General features: G+C 48.9%; 1 protein-coding gene and 1 long non-coding RNA gene across 5 annotated transcripts in view; both read right to left on the reverse strand.

Moving 5' to 3' along the window:
• The window catches only part of LOC149348509 (uncharacterized), a 63,227-nt gene that overhangs the window by 17,699 nt on the left and 27,472 nt on the right, over window positions 1–18,056 (reverse strand). For all 4 annotated transcript variants that reach the window (XM_089588144.1, XM_089588145.1, XM_089588143.1 and 1 more), the window contains exon 6: window positions 16–83. In XM_089588144.1, the coding sequence (XP_089444270.1) occupies window positions 16–83 (68 nt within the window). The remainder of the gene's footprint in view (window positions 1–15; window positions 84–18,056) is intronic.
• On the reverse strand, window positions 5,201–17,044 carry LOC149348510 (uncharacterized). The gene is made up of 8 exons (XR_016292769.1): window positions 17,027–17,044; window positions 15,865–15,983; window positions 12,065–12,254; window positions 10,949–11,127; window positions 9,448–9,557; window positions 8,603–8,711; window positions 7,244–7,354; window positions 5,201–5,412 (listed from the first exon to the last, which is right to left on the reverse strand). It is a non-coding gene; the product is annotated as an uncharacterized LOC149348510 (long non-coding RNA).

An 18,056-nucleotide genomic window follows, 5' to 3' on the forward strand; every position in this document is an offset into this window, starting at 1 on the left:
CTCCACGGCACTCACGTCTGGCAGGCTCACTGGGCTGCCTCCTCTCCACCTTCTTCTCCGTGTTTCCCTTCGCAGCGTGGTTCCTGCGTGAAACCGCTCGAGTAAGGGGACTGTTACTCCGAAAGCATTTGAATTTTTCATCTGATTGGGACGCTAGAGCGAGTTGGTTTACATATTTTTTTGTTATGAAAAGCACTGTGGGTACAATAATTATACAATACAGAGGCTGTGCCGACTTCATCAAACAGACGATCACACATGCGTGAGAAGTACCGCACATATCAAAAAGGATGCTCTTAATTCATCACTCGAAAGCCAGAGATGTGGTACAACCGTTATCTTTATTACCTTTTTCTTCGGAACTTTTCTAAGCGTCACAACGGGCGCAGCTTTTGATCTCTCGTAACAGGTTTTCTGCTACAGTAGCCACTAAATATCGCGGATAATCAAGCGCATAACGGCACTCTGCTTGCTTGTGAAAGCTATTGTGAAGGCTTCATGACTCCATGACATTTCCGAAGGATTTCAAAAGCACAACTTGGCGGTGCCTTAATTAACAATCTCGGAATAAGCTTATGAAAACTGGGCCCAGTCTTTTCGCAAGAAACTAGCCAAGGCACACAGAAACACTGCCTTTGGATAGCTTGTTCTAAACAGCATTATTTAGGTCCCATAGAACGACTAGCTCACCCTGCTGCAACCGCCGCGGTGGCTGAGTGGTTACGGCGCTCGGCTACTGTCCCGAAAGACGCGGGTTCGATCGCGGCTGCGGCGACCGAATTTCGATAAAGGCGAAATTCCAGAGGCCCGTGTACTGTGCGATGTCAGTGCACGTTAAGGAACCCCAGGTGGTCGACATTTCCGGAGCTCTTCACTACGGTGTCCCTCATAGCCTCAGTTGCTTCGGGACGTTAAACCCCAATAAACCAACCAACCAACCATCACCCTGCTGCATAAGGGCAAAAGTGTGATTCTCTTGTCTTGCCCGAGCATACTTACTCGTTTTCAAAAACAGTCGGCTACTCGTACGCACGGCGGCGCTGCTAGCGATGGCGCATGGTCATTGTGAGCATACGTCGAACGACGACGAGATTTGCCTCTTCGCAAGTGCAACGTGTTTTAGGGGGCGCCACTAAGTAACTAGTATGGCTGCTCGAGAGATGATCAGGCAGCCGCGCAAGCCTAGTGCTATGCTGCGCTATCTGAGTCTGCATTGAAATGTCCGCGCAATCAACTTCTTTTCCAGCACTGGGAAGCATCATGTCCCACGTTGGTGCAACTGAGACTGTGCTGCTTTGCAACGGTGAAGAACCTCTCAGTGCGGGCCATGCTGTTCGCTGCGGCGTTAAAACAGGCATGATATCTGCCACGCCAGAAGCCTTCAGTGCACACATACATCATAGGTGGAGCGGAAACCACACGACGCGGGTGTGACTGGTATTGTGCGCACACAACATCAGACTCTGACGATTCGCGGCAGTTGGTGTGACATATTCCGGGGCGTCTCTAATCGCGAAATAGAAATGGCGGGGGAAAACGCACGACACCTGCGCGAGGCAAATACAACGGCCAAAATCACGGCAGCCGGGCGAAGTGCCTTGACGAGCTAGCGTCAAGAAATTTCTTGTGGCGATCTTTCGAACAGCAGCAAAGAAAGAAACGCTTCCCAAAACTGGTCGAAGCGGTTACAGTAAAGCTGTAGAAAAGCGAGCACTCTCAGAACTGTTTTCTTTCCGCGACTAAGTTGAACACAGCTCCATATAGTTAATTTTTTTTTCACATCGTGTCTCCGAAGAAAAAACAGGGATGGTCAAAAATTTTTAACGCTTCTCCAATCCTAGGGTGCTCTCGGAGTACAATTTTAAGGTGTCACAGTGTGGAAATTAGCGCAGTTAGTACGTGTATACGTTGACGTCGCAGCCACTGGCCACGTTTTCCCCCTTACTCCAGCACACACTCCGTCTGATCTGGCAAGAATAGTGGTCTTAGCACAACGACAAAGCTCAAATACAGAGTAGCAAAGGTGTTTGCTAAGCGAATTTCGGCCCCATGATTTTTTCCGGGGCTGCACCTGCAGGCAGAGCTTCTCACTAAACACCTTTTAGCATTGAGTGTTTGAAAATCGGAGCAGCTGCGGCCCGCACCTAATAAAACTTCGGTGCTACAAATACTGACAGCTTCCCGTAGCGTCTGCACAGATATGTCTCCGCTAAATTTTGTTCGCAATTCGTGTTTACGGCGGAACCGGCACCTACTAAGTGCGGGCCCTTCACAGAATGATTCGCTGAGAAAAAAAAAATAACACATGTAGGGTCAAGTTGTCGCCGCTGGAAAAGATTTCCGTGAAGGCTTGAACACGATTTACGTCAGAGAAAATCAGTGCTCACGGGAGGGGGGAGTGCTTTAGAAGAAATCGCCGAGGCTCAAATGAGCACTGCAAACCGCCGTGGCCTAGCTCACTTACTTTCCACTGCGAGGCTTGAATATGCAATACGGTTGCTGACCATGAATCCAATGCGGTTACTGAGCATGAATGCGCAGATATATTTAACAATGCATTTGCATCTGTTTTCACGAGTGAATTTGACACGCCTTCACAGTTACCACCGCTCAACACAAAAACCATCATGACAGCTATCACATTCTTCGCAGATGGTATCGCTTCCATAGTTAATAACATGAATCTCTCATCATCAGCTGGTATGGACATGATTAATACAAAACTGCTGAAAAATGTCATGTTTGTTTGCTTTACTCCCCAAGATCCCAGAAACAGGTTTTGCACTATTCTTGCGGACATTCAAAAAATGTAAAAAATGGAATGGCTGTGTCTTCCCTCCGCTCCAGCTTACAGAATTCTTGTTTTCACCGAATCGAAGAGAGTGTATTGTTACAGGTCAGCAGGCTGAAAACCGCAGGGTACTCTGATTCGGTTATTTCGGCAACGCGCGAAAAGTTGGTGCGGCTGGTGAGGACGGATTTCGTCAAGTAAAAGAGGGACAAGACATGCAAGAAAAGGGCAGTCATCCCCTACATTCACAAAGTAGCCCATAATGTAAAAAATGTTGCTGGTAGGTTTGAAGTCGAAGTTGTTTTTCGGCACCTTGTAAGTTGAGCGGGCTTTGCCGGGTCATCAGAAACCGTAGAGAAAATGTATTAGGAGTTAGTCCATTCAAATGCCGTGTTACTCACAGGTCACCGTTGGTGGAATGCGCATGCTCTGTAGTCTACGAGCTTCCACTCTCGTGCAAAAAAATCTACATTTGTCAGACAGGCCGATGTATTAATGTTCGCCTGAGGCAACATCTTAATTCACTATCAGACACCAGATACTCTCATCTGAAAGATCATTGCCGCGAATGTGGAAAGGAAAATGATAAAAAAGAGACAATATGCCGCCCTTTGGTCACAAAAACTAAAATTTTGTTTAGACACCGGGATAAATTGACAAGGGAGATTATGGAAGCTTATTTCATACGGAAGAAATAATCAAAGTGCATCAACCAGCCTTCTTTGGCATTAGTTGACAAAGAAGTATCGTTTTTAGATAATTCGTGACTTGCAGAGGTTGCCTTTGTTCGGAGCTCACCACGTGGCATATTGTGCGTTTGATGGTCTTGATTCCACTAGACCAATGCTCGTTGCTCTGTTTGTTCACGTGATTGTGATGTATATATGTTTTCGTTTTTCAATAAAAAATTCAGTTTCGAGTCAGCGCTCGTCTTTGTGTCCTATTGCTTCGTCTGTCGTTTTGTTCGCGCTGTTCCCTCCCACGAGACACGCAATCCGGGATCAAGCCACTTCACCTGTGCTGTATGCAATCGTTTCCTACAACAGATAGTGCCGAGTTATATAAGCTTTCCTTTTGTGACGGGGCCTACAGTCCTATGCTGCGCGCGATATTTTGGTTTATGGTTTATGAGGTTTAACGTCCCAAAGCGACATAGGCTATGAGAGACGCCGTAGTGAAGGGCTCCGGAAATTTCGACCACCTGGGGTTCTTTAACGTGCACTATGGTCTCTTCTGCTTGCGTGAATTGGAACCACATATAATGAGGGCCCTTGGATTACTTGCCTGGCTTCTTATTATTTTTTTCTATAGCAATGCTTTCGATTCTCATTTACTTGTTGTTGTTAAAATGATTAACTACATCGTCTATAGTGGAGCGCAATTATTTTAATATGCCATTTCTAAGCATGCCGTGCATACAGACGTAATAAAGTCACGGATCGCAACCTTTTTGCTGGAAATGCCGCCAAGCATCTAGAAGGACCTAAGCACGGCTGAATTAGTTGATCAGTATTTGAATAATGTGTCTAGAGCTGTTATTTTTACAATATTTTTCTGTTAACGAGTCGGCTTTCCGCTTTTCTCAGTTGCACACAATAGGATGAAGTGGTTTCATGAAAATGTTTATTTTTGCTTGTTTATATTGGTAATTCCACTGAAAGAATTCTGAATCATATTGTTTACAAAATGCGCAATATTGCAGTAAGCAACAAGAAATAAGTTTTGGTGAAGCTCATGCACTATGTTCCAAACAAAATAAAAAATTGCGCTTATGCGCTGCGTGTTTTTCTTCTAAAAGATCACCCGTGAAAACAACACTAAAGGAGTCGTAACAGCTCGACATCAGTAAAAGGGAAAATAAGGTACTTATGGCCTGCGCGCAATTCCTATAGATCAGCCTTCCGCCTTAAGTAAAATGCTGTTCAGAAATCCAAACACACAATACTGGGCATACACCCACTGGTACAACCGAAGCTCTCTAGGCGGCGCAGCAGTCGCTAGCCGGAGCCCCGGAACCAGCGCGACTGCTCTGCCGCTTTACGGGTTCTTCTACCAGCTTCTGTCGTCCCGCCAGCTGCCCATCGTGAGCTGCTGCCACACTTGCGGAGTGTTCGAAGTGTAGTTCGCCGTGTCATCTCGTTCACCGTGTGATCATCGGTGCTGTATCATCTCCTGTGCTGCTAGTGTCATCTCTTGACCGAACTCAGATATGGCCACGTTTCCAACCACAGAACAAGACACCATTGTGCGGTGCCCGCTCAACCCTAGACACCAGTGCAGACTGAGCAGGTTGTGCATCCATCTGTCCAAGTTTAGAAAGAACAAACCTGCTAATGACATCCAAGCGTCCCATGTCGTGTCTTCGGAGTTGCAGGGCCGCATGCTCAAACGTCCAGAAAGTCCTGGACCCATGGTCTCAACAGGCCCTGCGCACAATGATCCGCCGCCACCACCGCCACCACCGCGCAGCAGGCCTGCGGAACCGACCACTCTTTGCGGCCTACAGAAGAATTCGGGGCACACCCCAGGGTCCCCGCACGACGCCACTGCATCTCGGCCAGTTTTCTGGGCTGCGGCGGCCCGCAGACGCCCTCCTGAGCCTTGCGCAGAGGATCGCCATGCTGGGTCGGGGTAGAGCGACGCCGTAAACTGAAAACGTCGCGGGGAACTGCTTCATTAAAAACAATTTCTTTCTGGGCTACAATCATTTATTAAACAGATTCGACGACGCACAATGTCTTCATTCCTGTACACTTAGCTTCTTGCACGCAGACTCCGCTGTGCGTGCCACGTACAATTCTGAGGATGCTTCCGTTATGTGTTAGACAACTTCCACGCATGACAACATTGGATGCTACGGAAGGCGCGCGCTGCCATCCACTTTTACTTTTATTGCGAAAGCAATACTACGCGCATGAACGGTCTTGCGCGTAGCGGCGGCCGGTAGCCAGGTTTGACCTTTATAATTAACTCTGACGTCATACCAGGGTAGGAGATGAGCTACCAACTCGAGTCGTCGCGCAGCGGCGCCCAGTAGCCACGCGTGACATTAAGAATGACCTCTGACGTCATGCCATGCCTAGCGACGTCACATCGTGACGTCATATCAGGGGGAGAGATATGCTACCAAGTCGAGTCGTCGCGAAGCGGCGGCCGAAAGAAAAATTCGTCCTGGTCCGGGGTACGAACCCGGGACCACCGCTTCACCGGAGCAGTCGCTCTACCAACTGAGCTAACCGGAACGGCAAGCTTATGGTAGGGCGAGAGCGAATTGATCAATAAATCGAAGTGGGAACAGTGTTGGTCAAATGTTTAGGGGAATCCCCCAAGGTGGAGTAAATTTGTAATAAGGGAGTAATTACTCATTGGCATCCACCCAAGCGCAGCCATAGGGCTACACAGGAAAGCTATACAGCTTTCTCAGAAACTTCGTAGTTAAAGAAAAATTCGTCCTAGTCCGGGGTTCGAACCCGGGACCACCTCTTCACCGGAGCAGTCGCTCTACCAACTGAGCTAACCGGGTCAGCAAGCTTATGGTAGGGCGAGAGCGAATTGATCAATAACTCGAAGTGGGACAGTGTTCGTTAAATGTTTAGGGGAATCCCCCAAGGTGGAGTAAATTTGTAATAAGGGAGACCAGGACTAATTTTTCTTTAACTACGAAGTTTCTGAGAAAGCTGTATAGCTTTCTTTGTAGCCGTATGGCTGCGCTTGGGTGGATGCCAATGAGTAATTACTCCCTTATTACAAATTTACTACACCTTGGGGGATTCCCCTAAACATTTGACCAGGGGTATTAGTATTTCTCTTGGCGATGTTCAATAACTCATCAGCAGCCTGACTACGCCCACTGCAGGGCAAAGGCCTCTCCTATGTCTCTCCAATTAACCCTGTCTTTTGCCAGCAGCGGCCACCCTATCCCCGCAGAGTTCTTAATCTAATTCGCCCACCTAACTTCCTGCCGCCCCCTGCCACGCTTGCCTTCTCTTAGAATTCACTCCGCTCTCCATGAGGACCAGCGGTTATTTTGCCTTCGCACTGCATGTCCTGCCCAAGCCACTTTCTTCCTCGTTATTTCGACTTTGATGTCATTAACCCGCGTTTGTTCTATCGTCCTCTATGCCCACCTGCCTCTTAACGTTACACCTATCATTTTTCTTTCCAGAGCTAAAAATTCGAAGCAACTGCTCTGAATTCAGTAATTGGTTCGCTCGGCTTCAGCGACTGTTGTAAGTGGGACACAGCATCAATCCCTGCAATTCAGGGTCAGCAACCGGAAGGCTAGAAGCTGCCACGCCTCATGACAGACTTGCGTCGTCTTCGAACGTCCCACGCTCACTTGAGGAACGCACGGGGCTGCCCGCATAACGTGCATTCACAAATGCAGACGAGACAGAATTCTCTCTATCTCGTGGTGTGTTAGCGACACGAGGACGACCCCTCGATCCTCACCCTCTGTGTCCCAGCAGTCTTGTTCCGGTGCGCACGTCAGTTCGACCGGCGACTGCTGGACGGTGCGGAGGCGATCTGGCCACGCTTTGGCTTCCGAGAAGGGCACCCAGTCTGGGTGAGAGAAGAGAAGCGAAAGATAATGAGCGCAGGAAAAGATGTACATGAAACAGAGATATAGCTCCACTTATTAATCGGCTCATACAAGGACGCAAAAGTGCAGTTGAGGGAGCCGTGCGCTTCACAGCAGGTCGAGATAACCAGTGGAATGTCTAGTCCGAATATCGCGCTGGTGCTTTTCTTGCTTGAATGGACGCGCCGTTTCGTCCGAACGCAATAACTGCCTGGTGAATCCGGTGCTTTATTTAAAACCTGTGTTGGTTTGCCACGAAGAGAACCATTTAAGCTGCTTTGAGACAAGCCAACTAAGCGCTGTACATACAAATATAAATCGTATACTTTAGGAGTCTATACCTTTTTGTAGTCCAAAAATTTAAATTATCGTCCTTATGTTACCCGTCTGTATGTTTGCTATGTTACTGCTGAACTCTGGATGTAGACTGCCTTATTAAAAGCGTTTCATGCAAAGCACTATGTGACTCCGGGTACAGAATGATTGTTTTGTGAAGGATTACCCGTGCACTGTATTCGTCGCCTCAGACGCAGGGAGATGCGGGTGAGCTAAATTGGTGCGCCTGAGCCGGCAGCACAGTAGCTGTCCAGGAAAGCGAAAATGGGTGCGTTCTGCGACGTTGTAGCTCACAGATTTTTCAGCCAAACTAGCCCAGATGTCGCCATGTTGAGTGCGTAGACTAGAGCAGAGAAAAGATCAGGCAGCACCCCTTAAAAACATTTTCGCCATGATTACAATTTGTAAAAGTGTGATTGCGACATGTAGTGTGTGATAAAACATTGCCATGGAAAGAATTTGGTTTCTGAGGTGCAATTAGTTATTTAAAAGCAAGAATATACACTGAGACGTCAAAATAGCTATGGACACCGATATAGTGCATGGTCGCCAGAAGAGCCACGGACGTCTATCTAGTATATGGACGTTTTGCTCTGGCGCTGCTCGAATGCGGGTCACTGCAGTGATTTCAGTTTTTTCCGAACAAATTCCGTGCTCACCTGCCAAACGCGTTTCGGCCTGATCTTTTCTCAGCTTTCTTGCTATAATGGTGAAGACCTGCAGTAACTTCGTGCCCTTATACACCTGTTCCCTTCCAACCTCGGTGCAGTCGTAAAGTGCACTTTGCTCAGTCTTGTTAAGCATTTAAAGCACAGGCTCCGTAGCATACGCTTTGACGCTACAATTATTGATGAAATGGGAAATGCACTGAATTGAAACCTTTGGTTACTCACGAGGGAGACATCGCAGAATCTGCAGCACAAATGGGGGCCTCAGCCCCGACGCGGGCCATCACGTGACGGCCTCTTTGCTGACATCCCTGGAAGCACGGCTACAGGAACCCTGGGGATAAAGGAATGATGTTCCTCAGTGGCGTTTCTCACCTGTATGCGTACCCCCAGCATTCAGAACAGGCTAGCGTAGATTAGATAACGAAACCTCATCATATGCTGGTTGAAACAAAACCAACGAAGTTGATAAGGACACATGAGGCAATGCTGTAATTGTCCGTAATTGTGTACCGCGGCATACTGCATACCGTATTGCGAGACAGATGCACGCAGATACCGGATGCGGCCGGAAGCATCGGAAAAGGTGAGAAATGGTCTGATATAGGTTCATACTTTTAGGGGCCTTACAGCATTTGCGGAAGTATCAACACTTGGCTCGCACGCGAATTCTATAGACGGAAATGATGCGCCCGTTATAAACCACGGGCTCCGCACCGAAACCGTCGCAAATGGTATTTAATTCGCAAATGCTGCAGAGTTCGCCATGCGCACATTGCGACAGAGCTAATATTTTTTTCCCACCTATCGTGACGCTTAGACTAAAGAAAAACCTTTCAGTAGAAGGGTTAAGGGAAGATAGATGGAGAGAAAGATGGCTATGCCGAAGAGAGATTGGTTTCAGAGAGCGGTTTTGACAATTATGGCATGTTAATTTCCGACCAATAGCTAGGAAATACGTTCCAGGTACTCTCCACTGATTCCTCCTACCGACTTCTTGACGCATGATGCAACTCTTGCCACGTGTTGGATCAGCAGAACGATGGTGACTATCACAATGCCATACGTACGCATTTGTCGACACGCGTCCACTGGTGGCCGCTTCGAGCGTGCCACACACCAGAGAGCACCACTGGCATTGGACACAAGGCGGCTGCAGGGCTCTCCGACCGACGACAGCCTGTGAAAAGGGGATGGCCTTCTATAGTTGAACGTGTGAGGCATAGAAGGTGTAGCTTTTTCATGAATCTTTCACGCATTTCTATATGGATTCGCCTGAGAAAAGCCATATTTTTTTGTATTCTTTGTCTTTAATTCTTGCTAATACCTGCACCGAAACGCATCGCAAAAAAATCGTTTTTGTATATGGCTTATGGGTGTTTAACGTCCCAAGCCGACTCAGGCTATGAGGGACGCCGGTGGAGGGCTCCGGAAATTTAGACCATCGGGTGTTCTTTAACGTGCACTGACATCTCACAGTACACGGGGCTCCTGAATATCGCCTCTAGGGGAATTCGACAGCCGCGGCCGTAATCGAACCCGCGTCTTTCCGGTCAGCAGCCGAGCGCAATACCTGAGCCACTGCGGCGGCTGGGGATCCCTAGAAGAGAGAATAGTCTACTGCCGAACATGTGAGTACAACATGATATATGGGGGAGTATAGGGTATGGGAATCACTAGGTCTGAGTACTCTCGAACTGTAGTTGGTACGATTAACAGATCTATGACTACTTAGTGCATGAATGCTTTGTTCTTACGCGAAGTAAACAGTAGTTCATGTGAACTGACACTCCGATAACAACGTATAGCGCATACTTCGAATTAGTCGCGTGCAGAAAGCCGTTAAATGCGCTTCTTTTATCACACTGCCAGTTCTAATACAAAGGCATTATATTGCTCATCAAGCAGAAAATATGGAATTGTCATTGTCTACGTCCGACGGTGCGAATACACACGTGACCTCATAGCATCATCTGCAGTGCCTACATCATTAGGGAAATAAAGAAAAAGAAATCTTCGTAAGTGGGCCTCGGATCCAATCCAGCGCTGGCCACTTCATCAGAGCACTGCGTATTCAATGCAGCACAGCACCCCGCTCTATTAAACTATCATTCTGGTTGGTTTGGGTTATCGGGTTTAACACCCCAAAGCGACTCAGGCTATGAGAGACGCCGTAGTGGAGGGCTCCGGAAATTTCGGCCACCTGGGGTTCTTTAACGTCCACTGACATCGCACAGTACACGGGCGTCTAGAATTTCTCCTCCAAATTCGACCACCGCGGCCGGCATCGAACCCGCGTCTTTCGGGTCAGCAGCCGAGCACCATAACCACTAAGCCACGGCGGCGGCGGCTTAAACTGTCATTCTCTCGCGCTAAGTAACGCCGAGGAATTACAAGGCACACACCCGTACAATCCGGAATTTCGACACTCAAAGTTACCTCGAAGAGGCTTCTAAGTATGTCCGAGATGTCTTCCACTACTTTGTGCTGCTGACTACATGACGCGTGCTGTAACTATCGCTGTGTGTTGCGTCATCTAAGCGTTGCTGAATTTCGGAACGCGATACGAACCTCCTCCCGACGTGGCCGTGCAGAGGAGAAGCCGGTGCTGCGCCCCTAATCGCCGTTGGTCATCGTTCTTCGAAGCGTCGCTCACACCTCTGGTGCACCGGAGAGCACTGCTGTTGTTTTACACGGGGTCCATGGCTGTGGCAGTCCATTCCCCATCCCAGTGCCCACCAGGCCAGAGCCTGCGAGAAGTGAGTGCCCTTCTTATATTAGTGCGCGACGAAAAAAGCCTGGCATGAAGGCATTGAGGAAATCAGCGGAAGATAGTTGCAGCAGCTGAAAGCATTATCTGCCGAAGCCTCGCTTACGCAACTATCCCCAGCAGCAGCACAGGCAATCGGCCCAATATTGGGAACGTATTAGCAAATGCCGGTCCTGCAAAGGACTAGCGTGAAACCGTCCATTTACAATATTGGGCCAATTGCCTGTCAGTCTCCGGTCGGGTCAGAAAAATCGGTAGTTAGCTCGTGTCTACGTCTGCTTCATTTTGCCTTCAAATTTGCCCCTATAATGCGCCGCAAGAGTGACGTCAACACGACATGGTTTTCTTCGTAGGAGTCTTGTCTCCACGAGAAACAGCTGCCGCAAGGATGCATAGATGAATGACAGGAGCGTCCTCTTTTAAACGGGGTGGTGGTAATTGGCACCATGCCCGGCTTTTTTTTCTTATTTTTGTTTAAGTCTGTTGAAATTTGCCACTCTCTTTCAAAACGGCTCCCTGCAGTTCTAACCTTATGTCACCTGTCTGCGTTTGAGCCGCCTATCTGCCAATCGCTTTTCGCTAACTTCCACCGCAGATTTATTTACGTGGCCATTGTTCTCTCTAAACCCTAGGGCCTCAGGAAAAGTGACAGTGCCTGCATCGACATCCGGATGGATACCATCACATTTGTTTGTGAGGTGTTCAATTGGTTCTACATACATGTATTTACCCCGCACAGCACATGTGTTATCTTCGTTAATTTTTTTTGTAGCTTCGCGTTCTAAGACACGCTGACCTAGCTTCAAAGAGTAGGGCACTGCCGCTTGAGTTATCACTGCCTATTCCTTCCAGGCAGAACACTCACGCGCGGCATCCTGCGGCGAAGGTATTAGTCACGAGCAGCATCCTCTCCTCACCTCGTGCACCGCAGCTCTCTGGAAGTTGCCGGGGATGCGCTGGTTGAGGTCGCATCCGTGGCGCTGCGCTGCTGCGACGCTGCCGTGACGAAGCCAGAGTGGGATGCTCCGATAAGATTCAGTGCGCACCAGACGCTGTGGCCACCATTGGCTTCAAAATACCCACTGGCTTCCAAGGAAGACACCGAGACTGGAGGAGACAAAGAAAGACGAGATCCCAGAATGCTGTGGTTAGACACTCACTTCGCCATGTATAACATAATATTGCAGGCTCTGCAGTCTGATGTGCAGATGTTCGAAGAGTGCGCGAAGCATGAGCCATTTAAAACCCGTTCAGAGCAAGCAGCATAGTCATTCTCTCTGCGAACTCGCTGGGTAGAAGCTCAAATTGACATCCTGGAAAGCTGCACCGCATAGAAGACACAACGAAACAAGGAAAACCCAACCGTCTCGCGATCGAAAAGCCCACGTAAGTGGACTCTGAAGAATAAGCTTGGAATATCTCTTTTGCGGGCAGAAAATCAGAGTGCCCACGAAGTAAAAGTCTTTGTCAAAAGTAATAAGGCTGCACATCTTTCTTCTCAGTCGTTTTTTGAAGCTATTATGCAAACCCTCAAGCTCTAAATCTCTGTATGGTAAGGAGAACCACTCTTCTCACCTTCAAAGAACTTTTTTGATCCTTAGGGAAGCCGTGCGGGCTCTGTTATACGAATGAGAAGCAAACCATGGAGCCTAGTTACTTTTGACAAAGACTGCACGTCTATAAGCCACCTCAAAACACAAACCTAGTTGATTTATTGAATCGTATGAGTAGGTGTTCTTTCCAAAAACATAAAAAGATAAAATATTTCTGAGCATCATTTTAGTGGCGCAAGGGCACCGCCGTCCCAAACGATGACTTTTTTAACTAGTAGTTCGGTATGGCGGAAGCGGGTGGCGGAAGTGGAAGGGGTCAGAGACCCCTTTCACGAAGCATATGCCCAGCTTTCCTGGACGGTCAGCAAGGAGCGCCACCTGTTGTTCGCTAGGACATACTTTAAGCCTGTCGCTTAGAAAAAAATTGGTGGGGGCTTAGCTTTGCTTAAGCCTGGTAGGCTGCCAAAGCAGGTGTTTTATACTGCATATGCAGCGTCTCTAATGGGAAGAGTGCGGCGCGCCGTGGCAAGCGGCCGCCGTTACCCGACGAGCCGAATTCGTAGCCCGTCTCTCGCTCCTGGTATGACGTCACGCTAAACGTCACTAGGCATGGTATGACGTCAGGGGTCATTCTAAAGGTCAAACGTGGCAAGTAGCCGCCGCTACGCGAAAGGCCGTTCTTGGGAGTAGTATTGCTTTCGCAATAAAAATTGGCAGTGTCTTAGCTCTCCTATGCCAGGATATACATAGCCGAGCAGGAGGCGAGAGCGAGGTATGCACATCTCGGTGGACACCTGAACCAGAGGGAAGGCGAATACCGCGCTTTAAGCTAAATGGCGATAGCGACAGGTGTGCGCTGCATGCGTTGGCATTGGCAACGTTGTGCCAGAAACACGGTGCTCAAGCCATAGGACGTCGGTGTTCTTTGTGTTCATTGGCGTTGGCGTTGTCAAAGTTTTACACTCCGATCATTTTAAGGAAAGGCAGGCGAGCGCGCGCGGCGAGGCACGCCAGCAGTGCGTAGTGACGTCACCAACTCCTCGCGCATGCGGAGCACGGCTCCCCAAGAGCCGTGCGGAACTGCTCAACCTCGGCCAGTGCAGCTCACGCTACAAAACCAGTGTGCTGAACATGGTGATCATGATTGTGGAGTTTTCCTTCCAGCTGGAAACTCTGACTTTCAAAATGGGTGGTGCACTCAAAGCAATTATTTTAAGGATACGGGAAAGCAATGCGATGTTGGTTGCTTGGCTTATGGGGTTTAACGTCCCAAAGCGACTAAGGCTATGAGAGACGCCGTAGTGGAGGGCTCCGGAAATTTCGACCACCTGGGGTTCTTTAACGTGCACTGACATCGCACAGTACACGGGCCTCTAGAATTTCTCCTCCAAAGAAATTCAACCGCCGCGGCCGGGATCGAACCCACGTCTTTCGGGTCAGCAGCCGAGCACCATAACCATTGAGCCACCGCGGCGGCGCAATGCGATGTATAAGTTCCAAATTCCCGCCGTGCTTTTCGCCGTTCAGTGCCACGCGGCATGTGGTGCCAGCCGTGCAATCTTAATGCTTGTCCAGATTTCATGGGCTTGCTATACGCGAGAGAAAGCCGAGAGCTAGGTCAGCCTTTATAACCATTGTAACGGCCTAAAGCGACTCAGGCTATGAGGGACGCCGTGGTGAAAGGCTCCGCAAACTTCGACGACCTGAGATTCTTTAACGAACACCGACATCCCACAGTACACGGACTCGAGCTGAAGCTCAAGCCACGAACTTCCTGACTACCAGATATCCCATGAAAGCTTTGTCCTTCCCCATTCCTGGAACCAGCTCTAACCCTCACGCACATTCCCCCGTTTCGAGTAGTTCAAGAACAAAAATGCAGCTTGCGATACCAGGACAACCCTTTTGACAGGAACCTTTTGAAGACGGGGAGTGTGTTGTTGGCATAACATACTGATTCAATGAATTAAATAATCCTGTAAAGTTAATTCGTATATTGTGTGTTGTGAGGTTTTCGAATGCTTCTTTTATTTCACTGAAAAAATGATTCTCAGCAGTGTAGCTGTAGCGTGCTCTCTCCCATCCAAAAGAACAGCGGTTCGATTCCGCTTGACCTCAGTTTCCTTTTCAGCGAAACTGCTTCGCTACTTCACTATACCCTCTCGACCAAACAGGATTTCCAGTCACGACGACGCCGGTTTTAAAGCCGAATGGGACCTTCGAATCTATCAGGTTAAAAACTGATCCGCTGAAGAAGGCCCTTATATCCTCATTCCACTCGCCCCCCGTTGCACACGAAATGCACATGAGCGCAGCTATCGTTGCCTCAGCACGAAGAAGTTGAGCGAGCGAGATTCCCGTGAAAAAGGCGCGGATTTCGTTGCACCAGTTCTCTTACAGTCTTAACTTCACATAGGTCCCTTCCCGCTATCCCTAAGATGAGGTACCCCCCTTAGTCGTGGTGTTCAACAGTAAGATTTAATAGATTTTCAAAATTAGGCACCGAGTAGTTCGTGAAAACCACTCCTGCCGTATGTCATGCGGCCAGAAGTCCACAGCGTAGGATGATACTTCTCTCCTCCAGGCCCCTAATTAAATGGAATATGTTAATGAACTTCCTAACCACTGCGGCTACCATCAATTTTTATATCGAAAAAAATGGTGGCCGCATTTCTAGACTACTCCATCTGAAAGAATACTAGGCCACGTGTGCTCCGAGATTATCATCATCATCAGCTTGACTTCGCCTACTGCAGGAAAAAGGTCCCTCCCAGATCTTTCGAATTATCCCTGCTCTGCCAGTTGCGGCCACCCCCTATCCCCGCAGAGTTCTTAATATAATCCGCCCACCTAACTTTCTGCCGCCCCCTGCTACGCTTGCCTTCTCTTGGTGTCGACCCCGTTACCCTCAAGGGCCGGCGGTTAACTTTTCGCATTACATGCCCTGCCAGAGCCCATTTCTTCCTCTTGATTTTGACTAGGATTCGGACTAGGGTTTCAAGTAGGATAGGGCGCCGAGATATTCACACCCAAAGTCGCCACTCATTTCAGATAATTACGCATTCAAGGCGGCGGCATTCGGTGTGAAACTCTTCCAGTGTATGACGCAGCTGTTTCGCCGGACGTTTCGCCCAAAAAGTTAACAATCACAAACGTTTCCGTACCGGCGGTTTCGGTCTCAGTCTGCGCCAGCTCTGGAGTGTGCCTTGACGCCACGGTCGGCTGGCCAGCCTAGACTGCCCACACTCCTGGTAGCAGCGTCAGCGGCAGTGATTAGCTTTTCCTGTAAAGAACAAGTGGTTTCGGGCACCTCACAATTACTGGCGCTGGTGCATTTCGACGGCACTCAGTGGAGGTGGAAATGCCGAGCGTGTTCTTGAACAAGATTTAAAATCATATTAAACCATGTTACACTGAATGCCTGGGAATGACACTTCATTTGATGCTTGTGTCTGTACCCCTTTGACACCCACCGAAACAAGGCTCATCAATCGTCTGCAGACGTACTCCTATCCTAGAGCTCAAAAAGATACAAGCTAAAAGCTAAGAACTAACAAAGGCTTATCGCATGCCAGTAGACGTACTGAAAATGGAATCCGTAAAGATGGTTTATTTGGCTGCTTTATGGGGATGGAGCGTCCCAAAACGACTAGGGCTATGAGGGACGTCGCAGTGGGGGGCTCCAGAAATTCGACCATCTGGGGTTCTTTAAGCACTGACATCCCACAGTACATGGGCCTCAAGAGTTTCGCCTCCATCTAAATTCGTCAGTAGCGGCCGGAATCGAACCCGCGTATTTCGCGTCAGCAGCCGAGCACCGTGACCACTGACCCACCTCGGCGGCGAAGTAGTCGCGTGCAGGAAGCCGTTAAATGTGCTCCTTTTATCACAGTGCCAGTTTTAATACAACGGAATTATAGGGCTCATGAAGAGGAAAATGTGGCATTGCCATTGCCAAAGTCCGATGGTGCGTAACCCCATGTGACCTCATGATGCCATCGCAATGCCTATATCGTCAGCAAACAAAGAAAAAGGGTCAATTTCTCTCGAAGTGGGCCACGAACCCAAGCCAGCGCTGGCCACTTCATCAGAGCACTGCGCTGTCCCTGCAGCACAGCACCCCGCGCGCTAAACTGTCATTCTCTTACGGCAGGGAATGCTAAGGAATTACAGGGGCACACATCCGTCCAGCCCGGAATTTGGGCACTCAAAGTTGCCTCTAAGAGGCTTCTAAGTATGTCCAAGATGTCCTCCGCTGCTCTCAGCTACCGACTACCTGATGCGTCTACCTGATGCGTACTCTAACTTTCGAAACGCCATACTCACCTCTCCTCACGACGTGGCCCTGCAGAGGAGCTGCTGGCTTCTCCAGTGGTCACGCTTTGAAGCGTCGCGCAGACCACGTCCACACCAGAGAGCACAGCTGGCATTTTTCACAGGGAGGCTGTGGCAGTCCATTCCCTTTCCCAAGGTCCATCAGCCCACAGCCTGCGAAAAGTGAATACCCTTCTTAGTTTAATGCGTGATATAAAAGGCCTAGCGTGAAGTAATTGCGGAAACCAGCTTTAAAATTGGTGCCATACCCTAAGAGTTCACTAAGGAAGCCTCGCTTACGTAAGGCGTTCACGCAACTCAGTCTGGAGTTGGGTTAGAAAGCAGAGCAAAACGCTGAGGCAGCGTAAGGCTATCGAGCGTTAGCAATACATGAAAGGAATATTGCGTCATTAGCCATCTTCGCTATATTCGGTACCGATTATTGTTATGGCCGGATATCTACTTTTTTGATGCCAACGTATACAGCGCAAGAGAAATTGTTAGACGCCACTTCGAATGTCCTAGCTTTGAAGTTTTCAAGTCACGGTTTAGAGAACCAAAGGCCCTTGCTGCGAATCCCTAAGAAATCCCACGCTTTGATCCGATTAATAATCTTATGCTTCGTAACGCGCTGAATCATTTGATACCACCCCAAGCATTCTACTCCAATTAGGTTGTCCAGAATCTCTGTACCAAACGGTAGCATCCGCCGGTTTCAATTGAATGACCTTGTGTTTCATACTAACGCCACCTTGAGCAATGCGGACTGCTCGACCAAACGCTCTAAAAGCGCTATTTGCCTCTTGTATATGTCTTCTTCATTTCTATGGAATATTTGTGTTATAATGCGTCGAAGCAGTGACGTGAACACGATATAGTTTTCCCCCTAGCAATCTTCGCGTCTGCACGAAATACAGGGCGCCGCAAACAAAACACTCACGCGCGCCACCATGCGGCGCATGTGTTAGTCACGAGCAGCACCGTCTCCTCACCTCCTGCACCGCAGCTGTCCGGAGCTGGCGGCGGATGCGCTGCTTGACCT

This window comes from Amblyomma mixtum, chromosome 4 (genome assembly GCF_055824585.1).
Source record: "Amblyomma mixtum isolate Tamu chromosome 4, ASM5582458v1, whole genome shotgun sequence".
In the NCBI taxonomy this organism is placed as follows: Eukaryota; Metazoa; Arthropoda; class Arachnida; order Ixodida; family Ixodidae; genus Amblyomma; species Amblyomma mixtum.